Source organism: Rhea pennata, chromosome 3 (assembly GCF_028389875.1).
Source record: "Rhea pennata isolate bPtePen1 chromosome 3, bPtePen1.pri, whole genome shotgun sequence".
NCBI lineage: Eukaryota > Metazoa > Chordata > Aves > Rheiformes > Rheidae > Rhea > Rhea pennata.
Window position 1 is genome coordinate 34,835,427 of NC_084665.1, and position 21,679 is coordinate 34,857,105.

General features: G+C 34.5%; 1 protein-coding gene across 1 annotated transcript in view; it reads right to left on the reverse strand.

Annotated features, from left to right (window-relative positions):
- The window catches only part of DNAH8 (dynein axonemal heavy chain 8), a 161,967-nt gene that overhangs the window by 53,927 nt on the left and 86,361 nt on the right, over positions 1-21,679 (reverse strand). Inside the window, exons 49-58 of the mRNA XM_062573613.1 lie at positions 21,321-21,567; positions 18,223-18,464; positions 18,002-18,142; positions 13,030-13,267; positions 11,888-12,030; positions 7,994-8,128; positions 5,986-6,108; positions 4,023-4,236; positions 3,427-3,536; positions 2,705-2,868 (exon numbers count right to left, since the gene is read on the reverse strand). Of these exons, the coding sequence (XP_062429597.1) occupies positions 2,705-2,868; positions 3,427-3,536; positions 4,023-4,236; positions 5,986-6,108; positions 7,994-8,128; positions 11,888-12,030; positions 13,030-13,267; positions 18,002-18,142; positions 18,223-18,464; positions 21,321-21,567 (1,757 nt within the window). The remainder of the gene's footprint in view (positions 1-2,704; positions 2,869-3,426; positions 3,537-4,022; positions 4,237-5,985; positions 6,109-7,993; positions 8,129-11,887; positions 12,031-13,029; positions 13,268-18,001; positions 18,143-18,222; positions 18,465-21,320; positions 21,568-21,679) is intronic.

The following is a 21,679-nucleotide window of genomic DNA, read 5'->3' on the forward strand; positions in this document are numbered from 1 at the left end:
TCTTGTAGCCTAGTTCTTGGTGAAGGCTGGAAAGTTGATTTCATGTCATTAAGAACTAGGTTATGAGACACCATTTAATTTCTCAATTATAATGCTATCTATGAAACTGCAATGAGATAAGGAGTAGTGTAAGGAAGATAGTATACGCCACTACAGCCTGATTTCATTCTCAGTCCCTCTCACAGCAAAATCCATAATTAACAGAGAGAATACAATATACAAGGGGGAGGGAGAGGGGAGTGTAATGAAGCACGGAAAGAAGGAAGAAGTCAGCAAAAACAACTACTAGTGACTATATTTCACTGGTTAAACAAAAGTATCTGCTTTTATCCTGTGGATAAATTCAAGCTGATTTTAATAGATGTCAGGAAGATCTTTGACTAGCAGAAATATGATTATCTGAGAATGAATCAAGAATGACAGCTGGTAGAAATTGGTAAGCATGAAAGACAAGAACCATCTCTACCACAGAAAATGAAATGTGAAATGAATCTTGAACTGCAGAAAAACATTATTTTTATCTTTACTTCTCTTCCTTTTAATGATACAGAACAAGGATTCTGCATTAGGACAGGCATATGAAGATGCTGTACACAATGCTCTGGTTTTCCAAAGAAAAAGCATACTAATTGTAATACACTGAAGTGTAGAGACAGCTTGTGTGCATAATGTAATGTACATTACACACTTCTTCAGCAGTGTAGCTTCTTGGTATTGTTAATAGATGGTATTATAATACTAACCACTACTAAATCTAAAAGTAGTGTGGAAAAAGGGACTGCATAACTAATACACACACACACACAATCTTTTACGTATTTCTAAATTCCTCAGCTGATGGAAAATGTGAAAATATTTAAATAAACATCAGTGACACTATTCCTAACCTTAAAGCAGGTCCTTCCCACAAATACACTGAAAACTTTGTGATACTTCTGTATCCATGGCAATGATCTTAACTTGAAATTCAATTTAAAGATTATCTCCCTTTTCATATCACCAGCATTCTATTGCTATCCATATATATCAATTTCAGTTAATTTGTAACATTTATAGAATATGGTAATTTAAGCATTTAGAAATGTCAGTGCTGTTATTAGATGTTGCAGTGGATTTATGCTGAGCTGGCATTCTCAAATTATAGAAAACTACTGAAGTCAACAGAAAATTTTTTATATTTCTGAAAATTGCTGGGTAAGATTTTATTTTAGATCGCCTGCATTTGTTTTCTGAACTCAGCATATGTATCTCAGGAGAGGGAAGAAAGTGAGCAGGATTTTCAGACTCAGGTTCCTTGGGGTGTTATAATAGCAGCCCTTCTTCTGTGGCTCTTGACTCAAGTTTGCTGATGCAAATTAAAATGCATCTCTCTGGGGACAAGGAGAAGGTGACTGCCAGCTGACTCAGAGCCCTCATGGAAAGAGAGGAGGGATCCTAGAAAATACAGATAGGGATGGTAAATAAAACTGGTCAACAATGCCCTATGGTTTGTTTGGAAATGTTTCAACCATTTGTCTGAAATGGATGGCAGCTGTTTCACCCACTAGTTTCAGCAATGTTTAATTCAGCTCTTAGCTTTACATATCTTACTTGTTTTCTTTCTGTTTTAACAGAATGTATGTTCGCATGCTAAATCATATTTAGAAAGGTTTCATCTTTGCTGTTTCCTTTATGCTGACATGTTGCTGGAAAAATGCAATTAAACCTGTCCACTTTTGAATAAAAGGTAATAATTATGTAGTTTGCTTACTTTTGTGCCAAACTATTTGGACCAGATGCCACATATGCACTCAGCATCTTAACACAAATTCCTTTTTAGACATCTGCCACTATGCTGAACACAGGTCATGGCAGGTAACTCCTAAGTATTTGCTATTCCAAGGTCTAATTAAATTAAAATGTTTAATTAAAAGCAAAAGCAATATAAAGTGCACTGTTAATTCTCTGTGTCTACAGCAATACATTTTATACTGCTTTCAATTTGTTATGACTTCATAAAGTAAATACAGTTTAATAAAACATATATGCATATTTTTAAGAGTCAACATTTATTTCCTGTCAATACATTAATTCTATTAAAAAAATAGGATGCTTCTCCATGACATCAAAGTAAGAAATAATTATACTAGTTAAAATCCACAGCAGTGGTAGATATATGTTGACTTTTTACTGGCAGCAACAGTACTACAGTTGGAATTTCACACGAAATTGAAACACTGTAGGCACAAAAATATTACTGCATATTTAATACATAAAGCTGGTAAGTGCACCTGCTTTATGAATCATATAAAAGAGATTTGGAGGTCATTTTTTATCATAGGAATGTAATCTTTTTCTGTGAGGAGATCAAAGCAATTTTTAATTATGGTTTGTGCACCACTGTATAAATTCAGGACACTTTTTGGGGGGACACTTCTTTTTACACAGGGACTGCGTCTCTGTAGTCTAAAATAAGTCTGCATAAAAAGTAGGTTAGAATGCAGAATATGAATAAATTTTGGTGTTCTCCATCCAATTATTGATCTCATCTATCAGTATATAATATGACATTTGTTGGGATAGTATCACAAGGCAGACTGCATGTAAAATAAGAAAACATCTTTCATCTTGGCCTAATAATATTTATCTTATTAAGAAATCTTATGGATGTGTGAGCATCCATATAGCTCAACCTACTAAATATTACAAAATGATACAATTATACCTGTCAGCTATTACTCTAGTACATTCATGTTTAAAAAGCGTCAAAAGGACAGTGCTGTTGTTACATTCTTCTGCCTTTATAGTGATCATTCCTTGCCAAATTCTAGAAAGGTCTCGAAGGTTGAAGATGTAGTGAAATTTAGACGGTGTAGGCAGCATCTTTGTCTAAAGAAAAATATTGTTATTGTTCAAAATCAGTAACATTCAGAAGGAAAAAAATAATTATATAAAATAAAAAATTATGAATAATAATACATATGTAAAATATAAAGACAGCAAAAATACTAATTTTCACACATCTCATTCTGGACAATTGCCTTCTAAGAAGTCAACATCAAGAATATCTGATTTGGTTGGAAGCCTGATTTAGCATTACATGTGAAATCTCAACTCTTAGAACATTTACTTAGTTTATATATTGCTCTGTGTTTTTTGATTAAAAATGTTAAATTATGAAGAATTTCACTCCCAGTTGCTAGTCTACGTTGATTACAGCTTTAGGTAATATGAATGAAACTATAGCAACAGCTGGACTGACATATTCATCTGTTTTCTAAATTGAAATCTGATACCTTTCATATAATCTCTTCAACTATTTTTAGCCCACCTATTTCATATTTTCTTCATGATTATAGATATCATCTTAAGGAATATGTGCCTAAAGTACACTAACAGACACTCTGTTCAGACTGCTTATGATAAATCTTTCCTTGTAATTAGTACCTTTGTCCACTGCCATAACACTCTGCCTGCTCGGACCAATTTTTTCACCATATCACACACTTCAGAATTGAATTTTCTACATGGATGAAAGTATCCACAGCCAATAATACCTAAAAGGATAAAATGCAACATACAATTAATCTAAAGGTGTCAGATAAAATAAAGTAAGTTGTGAGTAAGACTAAGTATTTATTTAAATTACAAATGAAGCAAGTTTGTCACTCTTGTCACTGGCTTTTTGGAACTAAGATAGAGAAATAACTGGCAGCAGCTCCCAGATTTTAATAAAATGCTGTTTTGATGAAGTTACCAGAATTCATAACATGAATAACAGAGGGTACTTCAAACAGTGCCAAAGTGGAATGGTAACCTATGTATCAATAAAGTGTTCATATCGTTCCAGAAAATAACTCCTGCTTTCTTATTATTTTCCGTGTCCAAAATCAGAAAGACAAGCAAATAAAGGGGCTTACTCATCTTCCACAACACTATTTTTGCTCCAAACTCTGAATTTGAGTGAGAAGAGAGAGAGAACACACTTGCATGCATTTTGAAACAATTAATTAAAAAAAAACTAAAATAAGAGAAAAAAGTACCAAAAATTTTGTCTATGGATGCATTGGATGGCAATGTACAATTGAATACAGAAAACTGTCTTTTTAAACGCTGAGGAATATCATTACGGCCTCCTCCAGGATGTATCATTGCTGCTACTAACTGTACGTCTACAATTGTTGTGAAGTCTCCGGGTTTATCCAAGCTATACATTCCTTCCATTTCCATCATCTGACGAACAATTTCATTTGTTACCTACGAGTTTATGAAACAAATAGGAATCAGAAATTCAAAAAAACCCCAAAGAAAGTATACACTGTCAATTTAATTTCTTCTTGTAACTTTACCACTGATCCCTAGAGAGAGGCTTTTATTTTGATCTAGATTCAGATTATACTATCTTCCCTAGACATATGTGAGAGTTTGGTCAATATGCTTTTATTAAACAGCATAAAAGTTATTTCAGAGCGGTAAGATACTATATAAGATCAAAAAAAGGTGATTACCTTTTAAAGGTTACCTTTAACTAAACAAAGTTTGCTTTCTGTTAAGGCACTGAACAGAAAAAAAAAAAAAAAAAAAAAAGTTTTGCTCCTGGACACACAGCTCTAAATGTTCAAACTATGATATTTATTTTTCTCTTGGGCCTCCTTTGAACCCAGACAACTAGTTCTTTTTCAGATAGGAATCTGGTCACTCTGAAAAGGTTATTCGCTCCACACGTTTGTATGGATGGAGAGGCATGAGAGTTTGCCCCACAGCAACTGCTCCAACAATATTCAGCAAGCCTTACGTACCCACATACCCCCACAAAGCTACGTGACATGCAGCAGGGCACAGACCACAAACCACGAGTCTCACAAGCAACATTCTAGCAAAGTCCTGGTGCCATAATGGTGGACCTTGCTGTCATATTATTGGACACTGTCTGGCCCTGTGAGGACTTTGCCTTAAACAGAGCCTCCCAGCCACGTTCTAGAATACAGTCACGCAGTTCAGTGATGGTTTCAAATTTAAAAAAGTTAAAGGTCTTTTATGTTAGAGAAAATGATGCAAACCAAAGATCTGATGTAAGCTGGCATATAGATAGAAAGCCATGTTCCACTTCAGAGGTGTTAAAGCCACTTGCTTGGCTTCTACTTCCACAGAAACAGTTTTCTAAAGTGAAGAGGAGGAACCACGCTGTCCGCACAGACGCACTTATATTCACATTGTCACCTACATATGGGTCCAAGCCCATTCTCAAGAAGACAGCACTGCTAACAAAAAAGCCCAATATTACGAACAGTCAGCCCAAACTCCGAGCCTCGCAGAAGCCAGATATTCTGGGCATTCAAATCTGGGTCCAGGACACCAAGTCTCTCACTTGCTAACAAATCCAAGGCAAAATGAAAAATAAGTAACGGTAAGTATAACTTAGGCTTTATCTTAGAATAGACATCCCAGAAGACCTTGCACCTAAGCTAGAAAAACTTCAGACCTACTACAGGAAGAAACTGTGCCATATTTCCTTTGCCCAATTTTCAGTCACTGTGGGTATACAAATGCTATACATCCAAACTATAGACATGTGATGGCTCAATAAAGAATAAAAATAACTAATCCTGTTCTCAAGCCAATTCACTACCTTTGAATTTAGAAACAACTTTTTCTACTTTTTCCTAGGTATTAAACTTTTTTTTGCAAAAAGTGTGTTTACCAGTGCCGTCAAAATAACGCCAAACTTCAAATTAATAATACAGTACTTTAGTATAATCATGTTTTAATTTGGTCTTACAAAAACATAAGAAAGTGGAGACAATATATAAGATATGACACCTTTATTCTGCATGGCTCTTCAGCAAATCTAACCTGCTCCCTTATCTTTGCTTCATAAATGCACTGTAATTATAAAGCATTTCCAATAATTAACAGTTAGTGAAAAACTGAGGAAATTCAATGATCTCCATGTATATGAAAAACATTACTTTGAGAACAAATTGTATTCATTAAACATTCATTTACCTGATCTCCCCATTCATTAACAACTGGCATATTGATATCATCAATAAACACCGTCATTTTTCTGCCTCCAGGTGGTCCGTAAGTACTTCCAATACGTTTGTCCACATAACTCTCTATTGTCCTCTAAAAAATGAAAGTTAAGTTCTTTCTTCTATCTAAAGCAACAATAGTTAATATGTACTGTTAAAAAAAATGTGTCACTACTTTCTACTACAGCAGTTTTCTATTCCAATTATTTCCTTTTTTAGTTAGCAGTGTTACCTCTGATCCTTCAGAAACATTTTCCTGTTTATGTAACTCTTTCTTATGAGATTCCCAAGATTTAGCACTATGTCAGCCCAACTCTGGCTACCAGAAAAGTTTTTCTCTAAGTTTTCATACCACTCTGATAGCCAAATATTATCATGAAGTCAAAAAACTAAAATGACATAAATTTTAGAATGTCGCATTATCCCTGTATGAAACATTCCAGTTTACTGTGAACTCTATTTCAGCCTTTTTATCATACCAAGATTAATACAATAAGAGAAACTGCTAAGAGAAAAGGAAATGAATAGATCAGAAATTGTGAATTCTGTCGCATATCTTCTTTTCTCATGCTTCACAAATGAGTAAGAGACAGTGGGAAGAAATAGAGAAATGAAGGATTAATTAAAATCATAATAGTTATGATTAAACTAGAATACTAATAGACAGAAATGGAACTTGCACTATATGTAGCAACTTTTTTTTTTTTTTAATAAATATTGGTCTTATTTAGAAATGTATTTAGAATCTTCCTTCCAGAGGTTAGTTCTGGAAAGGAATGGGAACTGATCTCATAGAGTTTATTATGCACTGTCTAAAGATTATAATTGCCTCAGCTTCCTCCTAGCTAGGCTCACTTTTTATTTGCAGTACCACTTCAGACCATATAGAGGCAATTTAGATTCCTTTTACAATGGAAAAGATATCTTGCAAGCTAAGAAATGCAGTATTTCAATATTTTGTGGCAGTAACCTTAAAGACTGGGTTTTCAAGCAGGATGCAATACACAAATAAAGCATTGACATACGATTGAAATATATTTCTAGAGCTCTACAACTATCCAGTTATACCTTCGTCTTTCTAAAGATATTTGGATTTTAAACAATGACAAAAAATACTGCCTCACAATATAGTAACAAAATTTTTTTTAGACCAATGATTTTTTTTTTGTTGTTGTTTTCACACGGGTAACTGTTATTCTAATGAGGAAAGTGGAATATATTGTAATATAGATAGAAGTATGAACAGCATTTTTTGGAAGGACTGAAAACTAAAGAACCAAAAGAAGTCTTAAACAATGGCTTTTCATAACAGAAAATATTCAGCTTAGTGAACTAAGAATAGTGAATCATAGCATGGTGGTATAAATCATCTTTTCAATCACTTGAAAAGCTATCTGTAGTATTTGTTTGTATTTAAATTGAATTTAGCAGCTATGTAACGGTAAATCTGTAGAAAGTTGCTATGCCAGAGTACTTAAAAGATTGCGCCTTTGGTGTTCCAGCAACTCCTGAGCTGAGGCAGAAGGAAACGATCTAGAAGTTAAGATCTGTTTTTTATGTTACAAAAGTTAAAAATAATTATATTCTACATTTAGGAGTATATAAAAATTAGAGTCTTGAAAAACTGATCAAGAGGGATTCTCTCTAAGCAAAAGTTTTCATTAAAGTGAAAGGAAAGGTCTTCAACGTAAAAATGGACTCTTAGAATTCCATAACGAGAAAGCATTCAGCACTTATGTATATATGCATCTGTAAGGAGTAAATATTCTCGTCCACAAAAATGATTTTGTATGAAAGTTTCAAAAATGTTTAAGTGACTTAGAGGAAAAAGATCCTTTAGATTTTAATTCTAAATTGCTTTTTATTGCTAAGTCACTTCAGAGCTTTAAAAAATACTGCTTTTATCATCAGAATTGAGTATATTTTAAATACTTATGCAAGGAAAATATGCAAGAATGGCTTAAAACCTGTTTTTTTACCTGAAACATAAATGGTTCTGTGGCAGACGAAAAGTTTAAACATTTTGACAAATGTTCTTCTGGGTCATATTTCTTCACATACGCCTTTATCATGACTGTCTTTGCAGTTCCCTGTTCTCCCGTGAGCAAAACTGCCTGTAAGAGACATTTAAATCAGAGAAGCATCATCAAAAATGTTGATTAAATGCATAAAAGAGGTATTTTAGAAAAAGGGACACTTTTAGTGTCCAATTTTTAATGATATATTATTCTGGTAATTTTGCTATGTCTCCATATGCGGTGACACAGTATGTTTTTCGTCAGATCCTCCAACACAAACCAGTTAAACTATGTAGGCAAAAGGGGAAGGAAGGAGTGAGAAAGAATAAGAGGCTCTTTCTTCTCTTGTCTTAAGTTACAAAGTCCAAAGTGAAAGGATCAAGTGAGAAAGTACTGGAGATTCTTTTCCCTGCTGCCTAATTTTTTCCATTTTTTTTTAAACACATTTGCTGTAGCAGTTTCTTGTAGTTGGTGACTCTAAAAGCTTAATAATGAGTAGTAGTCTGACATCTAATTTGATTATAATATTTCTATTATTTGCTTTTTGCTAGAGAAATTTTTGCTGACACAAGCTTTTTGTTATAAAAGGACAGTACTCTCCTCCCAGCATTGTCTTAAATGCAATTTAACAATACAGTATGCATTAGATTTAGCTATATTTCCTCTCAGGCAAATTATTAAAAGATACACACTAAAACTCTGTAGGGACATGAAATGACAATAATTGTAAATAAGAGTAACAGCTATTAAACTATGTATGGGAGGTTTAACATCTACAGGTTTCTAGGAAATGTTATTAGAAATGAGAAACAATTAGATGGATGAAAGAATATCGATTTCCACATCTGGACAGGTAATTCTTGAAATGCCTCCTGTATTTCTGTGTACTGTCTAAACTACTCGATCCACTTTTTTTCTCTCTAAACTAAATAAAATATTTAGTTAGGAGACAATTGATTTGGAGTGAGTATTGCACTGTTCATGCCTCCTATTGGACAGGTAGGTAGGAGGAAGCAATTCAGCAACGAAACTCTGAAATATGTTTTACCTTCCACTTATAGAAGGGAACTGAGAAATGTTCCCACTTAACAGCAACAAAAGAAAATCACCCATTTTCAGAACAGGCTTCATCTTTTCTCAAAAGATCAACATCCTTCCCTAAGGAACACCATGGTTCCTAACTAATCCCTCCTGTTGTTGGAATATTTAAGTCTGTAACTTAAATTTCATATGGTCCCAATCTAATTATCATTAAATAAACTGATTTATCTTAATAAGAAAGGCCTTACGGGTCCTTAAAGAGCCCATGTGCCTCCTCCCAGTAATATGTTTTTTATTGTAATCTAATCTGGTTATTGCCCTGAATTTCATGAATCTGCCTGTCACAGTCATGCTGTCCCTAAGTATCCGCGGAGGAATAAGAAACTAATACATTTGGGGGTATACTTTTTAAGAACAAGATGATCACCATTGCATATGGCCTCAAGGTCACTTAGTATGTTAAGCTTTGCAAAGTACGCTTGGGCCAAAGGTGTTCACAGAAAGATCAAGAAATCTTATAATCTTCCCTAAAGATTATTTTCCTTTGGTAACTGTTTTATTTTTGGAAAGAAATCCCCTCTTGATGAGAGCATAATAACTTGTATCATCATATATATAGGATGGCACTTTTTAGGTCTTACAACTCTTAACATTCCCATTGCTCTCTGATTGCTTCTTCAAATTAAGGACTCAAAGAATTACTGTTTTGAGATGAAATTTTGATAGTAAATTTGGTATCAATTTAGAAAAGCAGAATAGCATTATTAAAAAAAAGAATTTTAGGCAGAAATAGAATTTTGATAGCAACTTTCTGGTTTCTTATATAATATCTTATTTTGTGGTTAATCTATACACATAATGACATTTATTTCTTTTAATAGGGAAATGACAAGAGAGAAGAAAGTCTCTTCTGGTTTTCTTCTAGTCTTAGTAAAATGTAATCTATATTAGAAAGTTGCTGAACCAAAAGATAAATATTATAATTCTTCTTTGCCTTGTTTTTAAACCTTTTATAGAAATCTCCCCTTTCGCCTCATGAGGGGAGCAAAAATCTTGCTTCTTTTTTCAAAGTGGGTTATTTTCCAGTTTAGAATTTCATATTGCTTAAATCTTTAATCAGATGGCATTCTCTTCAACGTTGTATCCACTCCATGAAAAGAATTTAATCAGTTTGTAAAAGAACTGTATTTATTTATGATTGTAGGCACTGAACTTGATAATGCAAGAGATTCTTGCCATTACTGTATTTGAAATGTTCAGTACTCCAGAATGATTTTTTCCTGCATTAAGGTAATGCTCTCCAACAGATAGCCACAATGACACCACAGTGGCCTCATTCTTCACCCTATTTCCTGAATATCTTAGAGATCAGCTGACCATTATAACACAGATGATAATAAACCCTCTGCAGAACCTACAAGTGGAGTCAGACCTGTAAAATACCACTTTGGTTTCATCTAGTATGTGTAAATCAGCTGTAGCTGGAATGAAAGTTCATCCTGTTAAAATCCAGTCCCGGAGGAGAAAAGAAATAAAGATGTTTCTCTATCATAATTCAGTATGTGATTAAATTAAAACTTAGCAATGAAAAATGTTTGAAAAAAAAGCAAGCTGACTGCTTCCATGAAGGGGAATATTCTGTTTAAGAGGGAAGCATAGCCAAGTCCCATGACACACTGAGAAATGAAGCTCTTCTGTTGAAGAGAGGTGGATATAAACTATATACTGTCAAAAAAACAGGACTGTGGAAAATGTCAGCTTGCAGAAACTCCTGTTGAATGACATCCATGTTTGTTATCTGTACTGCATTGATGGCCAAAGGGATGTACCTGGATATATAATAAATACCTCCCAAGGTATCAGCATGCAAAGCTTTATTTTTGTTTCAAAATATTACCAAGAATTTGCATGCTTTTATAATCTGTGTTAGATATTTCAAATGGACAGCCACATTATGGCCCGTGAAACAGTTCCACCAAACCTAGTGAACAAATTTTGCATCCAAGTCCCAGGACTTCATAGAAATGCGAAGCTCCAGCACTGTCTCAAGCACTTACAGTGTCTCTAACAATAGCTGCAGCTACTCAGAAGGGAGTATACCGACTTCTGCTTCATAGGCTGGCGCAAGTTTCCATAGCAAGTTGCCAGGGTTGTTAATAGCATAGTGCTAAAGCAAAATGTGTATTTTTCAGATCCTCCTCTCTGAAAATAGGCCTATATATATATTTTAATATCTTGTTTAATATGGCCTGTGTCAAGAGCCATGATACCAGGTTGTTCCCTACTGGCTAAGCCTGTGCAAGAAGCATCCTCTCCTTTTCTATAGTCATGCCTACTACGATTGAATACAGCTTTCCTACTGAGAGAAAAAAACTATGATAAAAGCTGGTGGCCTAGCTCTATTTTCTTTAGAAAAAAGGCTCTATTTTCCTTATTCCTCTATTCAAGGAAGCACAAATCAGAAAAACAAATACGGTGCACAGACTTAGAACAAAGTTTAACAACTTTTTCTGAGAAAAATAATGGGTTGTTGGAGGCACGCACTCAGGACCAAAGTTTTCAGTTTTACAAAACAAATATTTTAAACTTTTGTCATGAATTCAAATAATTAGAAGAAAGAAGATTCATATTTAAAAAATGAAAATAAAATAACATAAACAAAAAGCAACATATTTAAATAATGCTGCAGCTGGAAAACTGTGACTGGAGACAGAGAATACGAAGAATGACTACAATCTCCCAGCTATTTTATGAGTAGGTTTCTATTTATCTCATGTAGTATGCGTACAAGTAGATCAGCAATCCTGCACGTACTTTGTGTTGCTTTGCAATTGTGTCTATCAAAAACTGAGTTCTGACATTGTCAACATTTGGAACCAGTATAGATGCATAGTCTGGGACACTATCTGTTGGATAAACATATTCCTGAACTCTTTTACTCCAGTGCTCCCAGTCACCTGAAATGACAAAAAAATGGAAAATATCTCACAATATTTTGATTATATTCAGCATTCTGTTATTCCAAGAAAATCAATCCTGGATAATATACACGGGTGAAACACTATGAGTGTATATAGAATGTAATTCCTAAAAGGAAAAGTCTCTGAAGTATAAAAAGGGATAAACTTTCACAAATCTAGTATCTAACAAAGGAGGTACTAGGGCTGACCTCTGATTAGTCTATGCAACTACTAAACGTAAATGTAGTTCTTTACTTTATATATACCTATGCAGATAAGCCAGAAGAATGTTTATGTGGAAGCTCTTTCTCAGCCTGTACTAGCAAAAAGTTGTAAGACATAAGAATACGGAGTGTGCATGTGTACACTAAATGAACACTGCTAGCAAAAGTTCTGAATTGGATACATGGGAAATAGATGCATTTATAATGGATTTTATAAGTGAATATGCTCTCAAAAAATTATAGTAAACTCTTTGTGAAATTGATTATGTCTCTGTTATTTAAACTATTAATTCTTTGTGGAAATTATTATAGATCTTACAAATCATAAGATTCATTAATGTTTATCAAACATACAGATAAATAGCAATTTACTATTAACTAGAAATAACAGTTTATATTGTTTAACAGGAAGTGCTATCTGGAAAGAAATTAAGAATAAAAGTAAAATTAATTTAGACTAAAGCAACAAAAGCAAAAATTATCTACACATTGTAGGCTGGCTAAGAAGAGTCAATAGAAAGAACATGTAAGAATGAAATTAAAAACAACAAAAAAAGAAAATATTATTAATGAGCCCTATCCCTTGTTTGTTGCCTCAAAAGAGGTACTGCATACAGAATCTGTATTAATATTATTCTGTCAACAACAAAAGAATATCTGTACTTATATGACCAAATAATAAGGACTAAAAGATTAATTTTTCAATTTCAAAGAATCTATACTCAGTTTTAAAATGCCAGTATAAAAAAAGAATGTTAGTACTTTTTCTTACCATAATCAGTAACATAAAATTCATACATCGTTTGATTGGTGTCAGGGGAGATTTCTGGTAAGTCTAATTTGTTATCATGAGCTCTAATGAAGGCTTCAAGTTTATCTCTGCTGTCCAGCTCCAGAAGGGCACCTAAACTCCACATTAATCCAAAGCTGAACAACTTATGCAGATGGAATATAGTTGATAAACCACCTTCTTCCTTCGATGGAATCAAACCCTCCAAAAGATTAATAGACTGAAAACATTTTTAAAATATCATGTATTCAGAAAGCATTACATAATCAGATTTTCTATATATAGTTACATATAAATATGTGTATATATGTATTCAAACTTTAAAATATAATTTAAAAATCAATACAGGATACTAAAGAATAATATTAAATTTGAAATATGAACTCAGGAAAATAAATTAAAGACACCTATATAAGCCTGGGTAAAATTTTCAAAATTACTTAAGTAATTTAAAAGTCTAGAATCCTTTCAAATCATACCTATATGATATTGTCACCTAAGAGCTAGGTTAACAGAACAGCTTTTTAAAGGTATTTATAATGCCTAATGAGATTTTCAGAAATCTGCAAGTGCATAGCTCTTAATGAAATAGTATAATTTATGTGCCTGCTTACTTCTGAAAATTCCTCTAAACAACTCTTTCCATCTTTAAACACAGAAGTTTCCAGTATCTAATATATTTTCTAGAAATCTTTTAACTTGCTAGTTATGACATTGTTCATGAAACCAGATGCTCATTTTGATAAAATCATTTTAGATAAAATCATATTTAGATAAAGTCACGTCACTTAGATAAAATCACTTAAATTCCTTTTCTACAAGATAATGTCAAGCATATTGTCTCAAAATATGCACATTTTCAGATAGATCTTGGAATTAGTATTCCTTATGCAGAATATGATCTTATACTTGAAGCTCAAAGTAATGCAATAATACCTTTCTTAAAATAGAGGCCAAAGACTGAAACTGTTAGGACACATTATTGTTATTTTAAAACTCAAGTATTAGAATTTTTTTTTAATGAACAATCAGTATTAATGACACTTAATAAGCTGGAATTAATAACACTGTTTTTCTTTAGAAGATATTTGATTTGTTTTCTAATCACTTCAGGGACAGGTTGTATCACAGTTTATCTGAACAAAAATCTTCTTGTTTCTTCAAAAACAAGCTCTAGTTCAAAATCTCCCAGATGCTTTGGGTCATACCAATATTCTGTACCAAGTTATTGAAGAAAGAAAATAAACATAAAAAAACTGACCCATAAAAATAAAAATCATTGTAACAAATCAGGTGAAAACTGCAGTTTGCCCAGCATCTCATCTGTAAGAGTAGACACTTAACGAAGAGCAGAAACTAAGCAAAAACACAGTATTTCCTGCTGGTACTGTCTTGGCTTCAGCCATCTGCAGCTTGGGGCTTTCTGAGCCCTACTTTCTCTGTATTTAGAGGGTGAAGAACACTCTATGGATTTTTCTCCCATGAAAATATCAAGACAAGTCTTGAACCTATATAAACTTTTATTATCCATAACACCCTTCAGCAAGAGGACATAGGTCTGCTATCCACGACACTGAACAATTTGTTTTTTCCCCACAAGAATCCCTTCATGTTTGTCTTCACTGAATTTCATTCGGCATTTCATTATCTAGTTTTTCTGTCACAAAGTCTGTCTACAGTTCTTCATGGTTAGCTATTTTGTCCTTACTACCCTGAATAATTTAATATCATCAGCAAACTTTTCCATCTAAAATTTTGCAGGCTGTTTACAAATATTTCAAACAGCACTGGGGCAAGTATAGGTACTTTAGATCAGTGGTAGCCTCCTTCCTTTCTGATGGCTGATCTTTTATTCATATCATCCATTTCCTATCTTCAAATCACTTATTTATCTATAAATGAACTTTTTTCTCTTCTGCTATGACTGCTTAGCTTCCATATAAACCTCTGGTGAAAAATTTGTTGAACACCTTTGTTCCTTCATGTGGACCATATCAGTCAGATCACTATTTCCTACAAGTTTATTCACTTTTCCAATAGTTTTGTAAGGTAGGGTATCCCCAAATTCCCCAAATAAGAACTGTGTTCAATCTCTTACGTAAATTATATTTGTCCACCCAATGAGGCAGAAGGTAAACACCAAAAAGACAAATGTAAATATAAAAACAGTGGGGAAAAAATCATCCAGGAAGAGTTGAAGAACATAGAGTCAGAAAGTCAATAGCAGTGGAAATTGCAAGAAGGAAAGTGAAGGTGAGATTTCTTTTTATAAAATCATTATGAAACTGTTGTAGGCATGTATGTGTGGGAGGGGAGTGGACAATGAACATCCAAAATTTAACTTTTGAACTCTCAAACACAAGTCTGCTGCTTGCTTGCCACATCCAGGCTGGCTGTAAATTTTGGTAACCCTTGGACTAAATACAGAAGTGGCACATCTTGAATCCTGTAATTAAGAAGGAGAAATGAGATAGAACCACCAGTTAAGAGACTGATCATGCACAGTGTTTCTGCACGTAGACCAATTTGACTAGGTTAATTGAGACCTTAGGGTTCCAGAAAGGGGTAGTGCAAGAAGGTTTCCTGAAAAAAAGACATGGTCTCAGAAAAAAGGTAGCTCAGAAAGGAGGAGGTGAAGAACCTGGCTGGAGGAAAGATCCTCGAAGTGAGGAAGATCCTGGAGACCAGAAAGAGACATATGCCAGGGGGTGCCCAGGGACCTTGTTGAGTTACACTCATGACTGGTAGCTGCGATCAGCGGCACAGTGCAGAAACATCATAACTTTCTGTTTGATCTTCACAGATCAAAATCCCTGCTGAAAAGGAAAATCAAGACATAGAGAACATAAGGGGAGAAAGTGAGTGACTGAGTGAATGTGTAAAATAATCAAGTCAGGTAAACCTTGCTGATTCTTAAATAAACCCCAGTATTCAGATCCACTAAGGGTTGTTTACTCTGTCTCATCTGTGACAGAAACTTACTAGAGATTTTTGCCACAAAAAAAAATATTCAATGTATGAGAAATGAGGGAAATATTACAATAAAACAGTATGAAAAAAACACTGCCAGGCTAGCACTTTCTGAACAAACCCTCACCAAAAGAACCTGGAAACTTTTAGTCCGAGGAAAAGTCTTCCATGAAGACAAAAATCAATTCAGTCAGAGGTTTCATAGCTGCAGAATGTAGAAAAAAAAAATTCTATCAAAAAAACAAGGTGGAGAACACCTCCATCTTGTTTATCATCAGAAATTAATGAATTATATAGCTGCAGTTTGTGGTCTTGAATTCTTGAGATATCCAGATCCACTTGATATCATATATAGCAAGCTTTTGTGGCATTTACTGAGGCTATTAATTTGCAGCAAAAAACCTGAAACTCTTGAAAACCTGAAGTAAAATCCATAATGGACAATAAAGACGTACCAAATCTAGCCTCTGCTACAGCACAGCTAACAGAAGCAGTGAAGAGATGCAGCAGTTTGTGCAGTAGGGGGGAATAACCTCATGCACCAATTCAGGCTAGGGGCTGACTTGTTGGAAAGCAGCTCTGCAAAGAAGGACCTGGGAGTGCTGGTGGAAAACAACTTGACCATGAGCCAGCAATGTGCCCTTGTGGCCAAGAAGGCCAATGGTATCTTGGGGTGCATTAGGAAGAGTGTAGCCAGTAGGTGGAGGGAAATGATCCCCAGTACAGAAGAGAGATGGCACTACTAGAGAGAGTAGGGCTACAAAGATGATTAGGGAACCAGATCATCTCCCCTATGAGGAAAAGCTGCGAGAGCTGGGCTTGTTTGCCTGCAGAAGAGAAGACTGAGAAGGGATCTTATGAATGTCTACAAATATCTCAAGGGAAGGTGTCAAAAGGATGGGGCAAGGCTCTCTTCAGTGTTGCCCAGCAAGAGGACAAGAGATAACAGGCACAAATTGAAACACAGGAAGTTCCATTTGAACATGAGGAAAAGCTTCTCCACTGCGAGCGTGACAAAGCACTGGCAGAGGTTGCCCAGAGAATTTGTGGAGGCTCCTTCTCTGAAGAAATTCAAAACTTGCCTGGACATGATCTCCAATGTACAATGTGCTCTAGGTGACCCTGCTTGAGCAGGGGGGTTGGACTAGATGATCTCCAGAGGTTCCTTCCAACCTCAACCATTCTGTGATTCTGTGAAATGCTAATTGACTAGTTTATTGTTATTTATGGTGTTAGCCAATATATTATTTTGTCTACTGTCTTATTAAAGGCACTACTGAATTTGTTATGGGACTGTCAAGATTAAACAGGGACTACACAGATAGAAAGAAAGCCTGGAGACAGACTCTGTAGATGACAACTGACTCATAAACAATTTAGCTAGAGACATGCAGTAAAGGACTGATGGCCATGCAAAATTTGCCAAGTACTCATTATTAATAAATCACTGATAAAGTGAAAATCAGTGATAAAATGATTGTACTCAAAGTAGAATTCCAGTTAATAGGAAGGCAGAGTCAAACCTTCCTAAAAAGGTTTCCTTTTCCTTGGAAAAACTCACTCTCAGAATCGTATCTATTACATCTGAAAATAAAAAGATAATTAGTATTATTCTTAACTCTCTCCACCGACAGAACCAGTAGAGTTAGATTGGCTCTTACTGCAACTTATTTTGCATTAAAAGACTTGGAATGAGACCACTAGCTTATTAAAATTTGCTTCTGAAAACCTACTAGATCCTGCAAATTCTCGTCAAGAGAATGCTAGCCTTCAAATAAAGGGATACAGAGAAGTTTCTTCTGCATATCTCTTAACATCTTCTCTTGTAGTGCTCAATAAACAAACGTTGAGCTTAAGGTTTTCTTTGTCAGGAAACATTTTTTTTTTTTTTGAATGAAATTTTGTTATCAAATGTCCTGTTTGCTATTTCTGCACATTTACGCTAATCAGTCAATTTATACAAACTTATGCAGTATCTGTTTACCTGCACAATGTAATTACATTCCAAAAGCTCCATTTTGGGATTAAGGTTTAACTTCATATATGTATATGCTGGCTCAAAGATTCTATCATATAAACTTTGTAAAACTTCAGCTTCTTGAGATGAACGTTTTTTCAACCATGCCTGAAAAACATCCACAATATTCTTCTGTATAGAATGTGTAACAAGGAAAGGTTAGGAGCAGCAAGCAATGATGATCTTACTTGCAATATTGGTCTCCAGCTGAGAGCAGAAGAACTGATGTACACCATACCCATTCGAGAAACTGTTGCTGGAGAGGCATTCTCAATATTGTGGACTTCAAATAACAGCTTGCATGTAGGAGACATAGGAATTCGATCTCCATTTGCTAGAGTAAGAGTCTTATTATCATCCAAAACTGAATTTAGATTCTCAATCCATATTGCATCTACAGGACCATCTAAAATAAGAAATACATTTTCACCTGGAAAAACAACGAAAAGAGATATAATTCATATCTTCACGATGAAACAGCAAGAAAAAAAGTTTGAGAAATGCTTTAGAACTTGACTAATGTGTGAAAGACATTTTTATAGTAATTCCTGCTGCCCTCATTACTGTAGGAGTTGCACACCTAGTTAAGGAATCATTTTTGAAACAGAAAGTAGCAAAGGAGGGCACATACATCTTTACAACATTGTATCTCAAAGACCAAAATAGTAACAGTTCAAAAATTCCCTTGTGCCCCCTAAAAATCATAGGGCTGAACTTTTCTTATTGCAGATACTAACATACTTTTCTGTTCTTGGCACTAGCATAGCAAATTTTCTCTTCAGTGATGTCAGTGAACTCCAGGGCTGACCTAACAAATCTCACTAGTGTTTCTGTCTCAGCTGAACACCATTTCACCAGGCCCACTCATGATACAATGTTGCTGTAAAGACTGTCATTTGTCTGTAGAATAGTTGTTCTTTTAAATTTATTATTTTTCTATATATGCCTTTCTGTCCATACACATTCTTCTGTTGATGTGTTCACATTTGTTTTAGTTAACAATTCCCCTAAGTCAATGTATACATCTATTTGTCATCATTTCAATGACCAAAGGCATGAAGTAGCAAATTTGTCCCAGTAATACTCCAGTTCCTTCATTTTGCTGAGCATTAGATCTTATCAGACTTTCAATATCTATCTCTGATATAGCTCATAAAGATGCTGGCATGTATCACACACACATGCATATATATGCACACACATCTCATGCATGAAAGACAGAGAAAACATATCTCAGAATATCTTATTCGCTGTATATTCAAACATTTCATATTTGAGCAATTGTTTGTATAAATACAAATACTCACAAATAATAGCACACTGGAGGGATGGCATGGATCAGGAGATCTGCTCAGATAATGCGGAACTGTTCAGCCAGTCCAAATACTTTCTAGAGGCCCAGACAACGGTGTTATATATGTGTATGTACAAAAGAGAAGTCTGTGGTGAAGTTTTGCAGGTGTCCAAAGCCATGAAATTTTCATGCTTTTATAGATGTCACTGTTACTGTTGCTTTACCTGCCCCACAAAGGATTACCTGCAGCAGTGTTTTTTTCCCCTCATGTATTGTCCTATAGTAAAACTCTACATGCTTTGAAATGAGTGACATTCTGTGAAATGAGTGACAGTGAACATACAACAACACGTATCTTTGCTGGTAATAAGAATAATATAAAAAATCCTTTATGTGGACAGTAAGACACAAGAATAGCCAGGACTCCTGAATCTTAAAGCCTATTCCATCATTAGTTCAGATATTCCCAATTCATAATTTGCCACAAATGCATCATGTGCTAATTGCTCTTCTTGGAACATAACTATCTCTGAGTGTTAGAATCTTTCTTAAAACAGGCAGAGACAGCTACATCACAATCAATTTATAAACATCTGTTCATCTGCATCTGTTAATTTCAGAGCATACTAATTTTATATGTTAGAGAGCACCTGAATGCTTACTCACCTTGTGATCGAAATAATACATACATTTCAGACTTGTCCAATGCCTTGTGACAACTGGTTCAATTTGAGTTAAATCCTTTTCACCACTACATCATATTTTATCTTATTTTCTATTATAACTCTTTCTTTCAAAGTCTGTTATAAAACCTTACATGGTATTGAGGACAGACTAAAAGACCAGTTGGTGCCCGTATCTTCCATTCTTCCTTTAAAACAGCTACTAGCAACTAAGAATGCAAAAGCAATGGGATCAGAAGCAGAGATGCCAAAAGGAATTTGATTTTGCATTAGAGTAAGATTCTTGTCCAGCTCCCTGAAGTAATATTTTTATCAAATGCCTCTCCAATGTAAAATATGCAAACTGTTCTAGGAACAGAATCTTAAGCCTGCCAGCTTAGAACCTATACTTCTAAACTATAGTAACATCCCCCACTTTCTATGCAAGTGATCTAACCATAAAATGTTTTGTAAAACTCTATTTTCAGTGTATTAGTCTACAGAACAAGTATTAATAAACCAATAAGATAGACATTTTCCTTAGGTGAGAAGAGAGTGAAACCTAGAACCAATGCAAACATCCATGGCAAATAAAACATAAGAGGGGAAATAGGTCTGCTGATTTATCCCCCAGAGGATTGGAGAAATCATCTTTTTGGAAGATTTCTCCACTTCTTCAGATTTTGGATTTGGCAGACCTCCATTTTTTGGAGAAATGTGTGTAAAGAAGAATTTATGATGTTGAAAAAACTCCAACTATTGAACACACTATTTCCCCAAGCAGTTGAAAGGAAATGAAATAGTTTAGTTCTTTGTATACTCATCTTTTACTATGCAAGGGAAAGGAATACTATCAACCCTACAGATGCTGTGAGGCCTAGAAGCTTCCCAATCTTGACTGACGGGCAACACGCACCTTCAGATTATTAAAATTTATAGCCACTGTAAGACAAAATTCCTGATATATATTCTTAGGTAGTGATCAAGAAGACAGAATTAAATATGATGTTCCAAAATTGCTAACGCAATTAAGATAAATAAATTTTAATTATAATATAACAGTGTCGAAGTAACACTTCTGCAGCAAGCTGGAAAACTGAAGTGGCAAGGAAACAGACAACTTTTATCTAGATATAGTATTATCATACTGAAATAATGAAGTTTGAAACTATTGCCATTTATTAGGGTGTGGACTGTATCATCATCTACATTCTAATGTTTTTATTCAAGAGGGAACTTCTTTACATTTGCAGATTGCAAAACAAGATTTTTTCTTAATATATCTTTAAAGAAGTATTTTGATGATACCACATACAAAGTATTTACATACCCTTTTTAGCTTTCAGTGTTTTCCTCCATAGTGTAGAAAAGATTCCATCTGTCCAATCATTAGTTGCAGTATCTAGTCTTCCAAACATCTGAGGAGCAGTAATAGCTTTTGGGTTCATACGCATTTCTCTGTGAGGCTGTCCACATTCTGTCAGTGCTCTCATTAACATAGTTATGACCGTTGTTTTTCCAGATCCACTAGGTCCAAGTGTCATCAACCCATGACGTACTAGAGAAGTCTCATACAACTGTCAAAAACAGTAAAATATTTTGAGAAATATTTTGGAAGATTTTTGCTTGCGTTTATTATGTTTGATTGCCAGTGATTACAAACATATTAGACATGCAAGGCTATCTGCT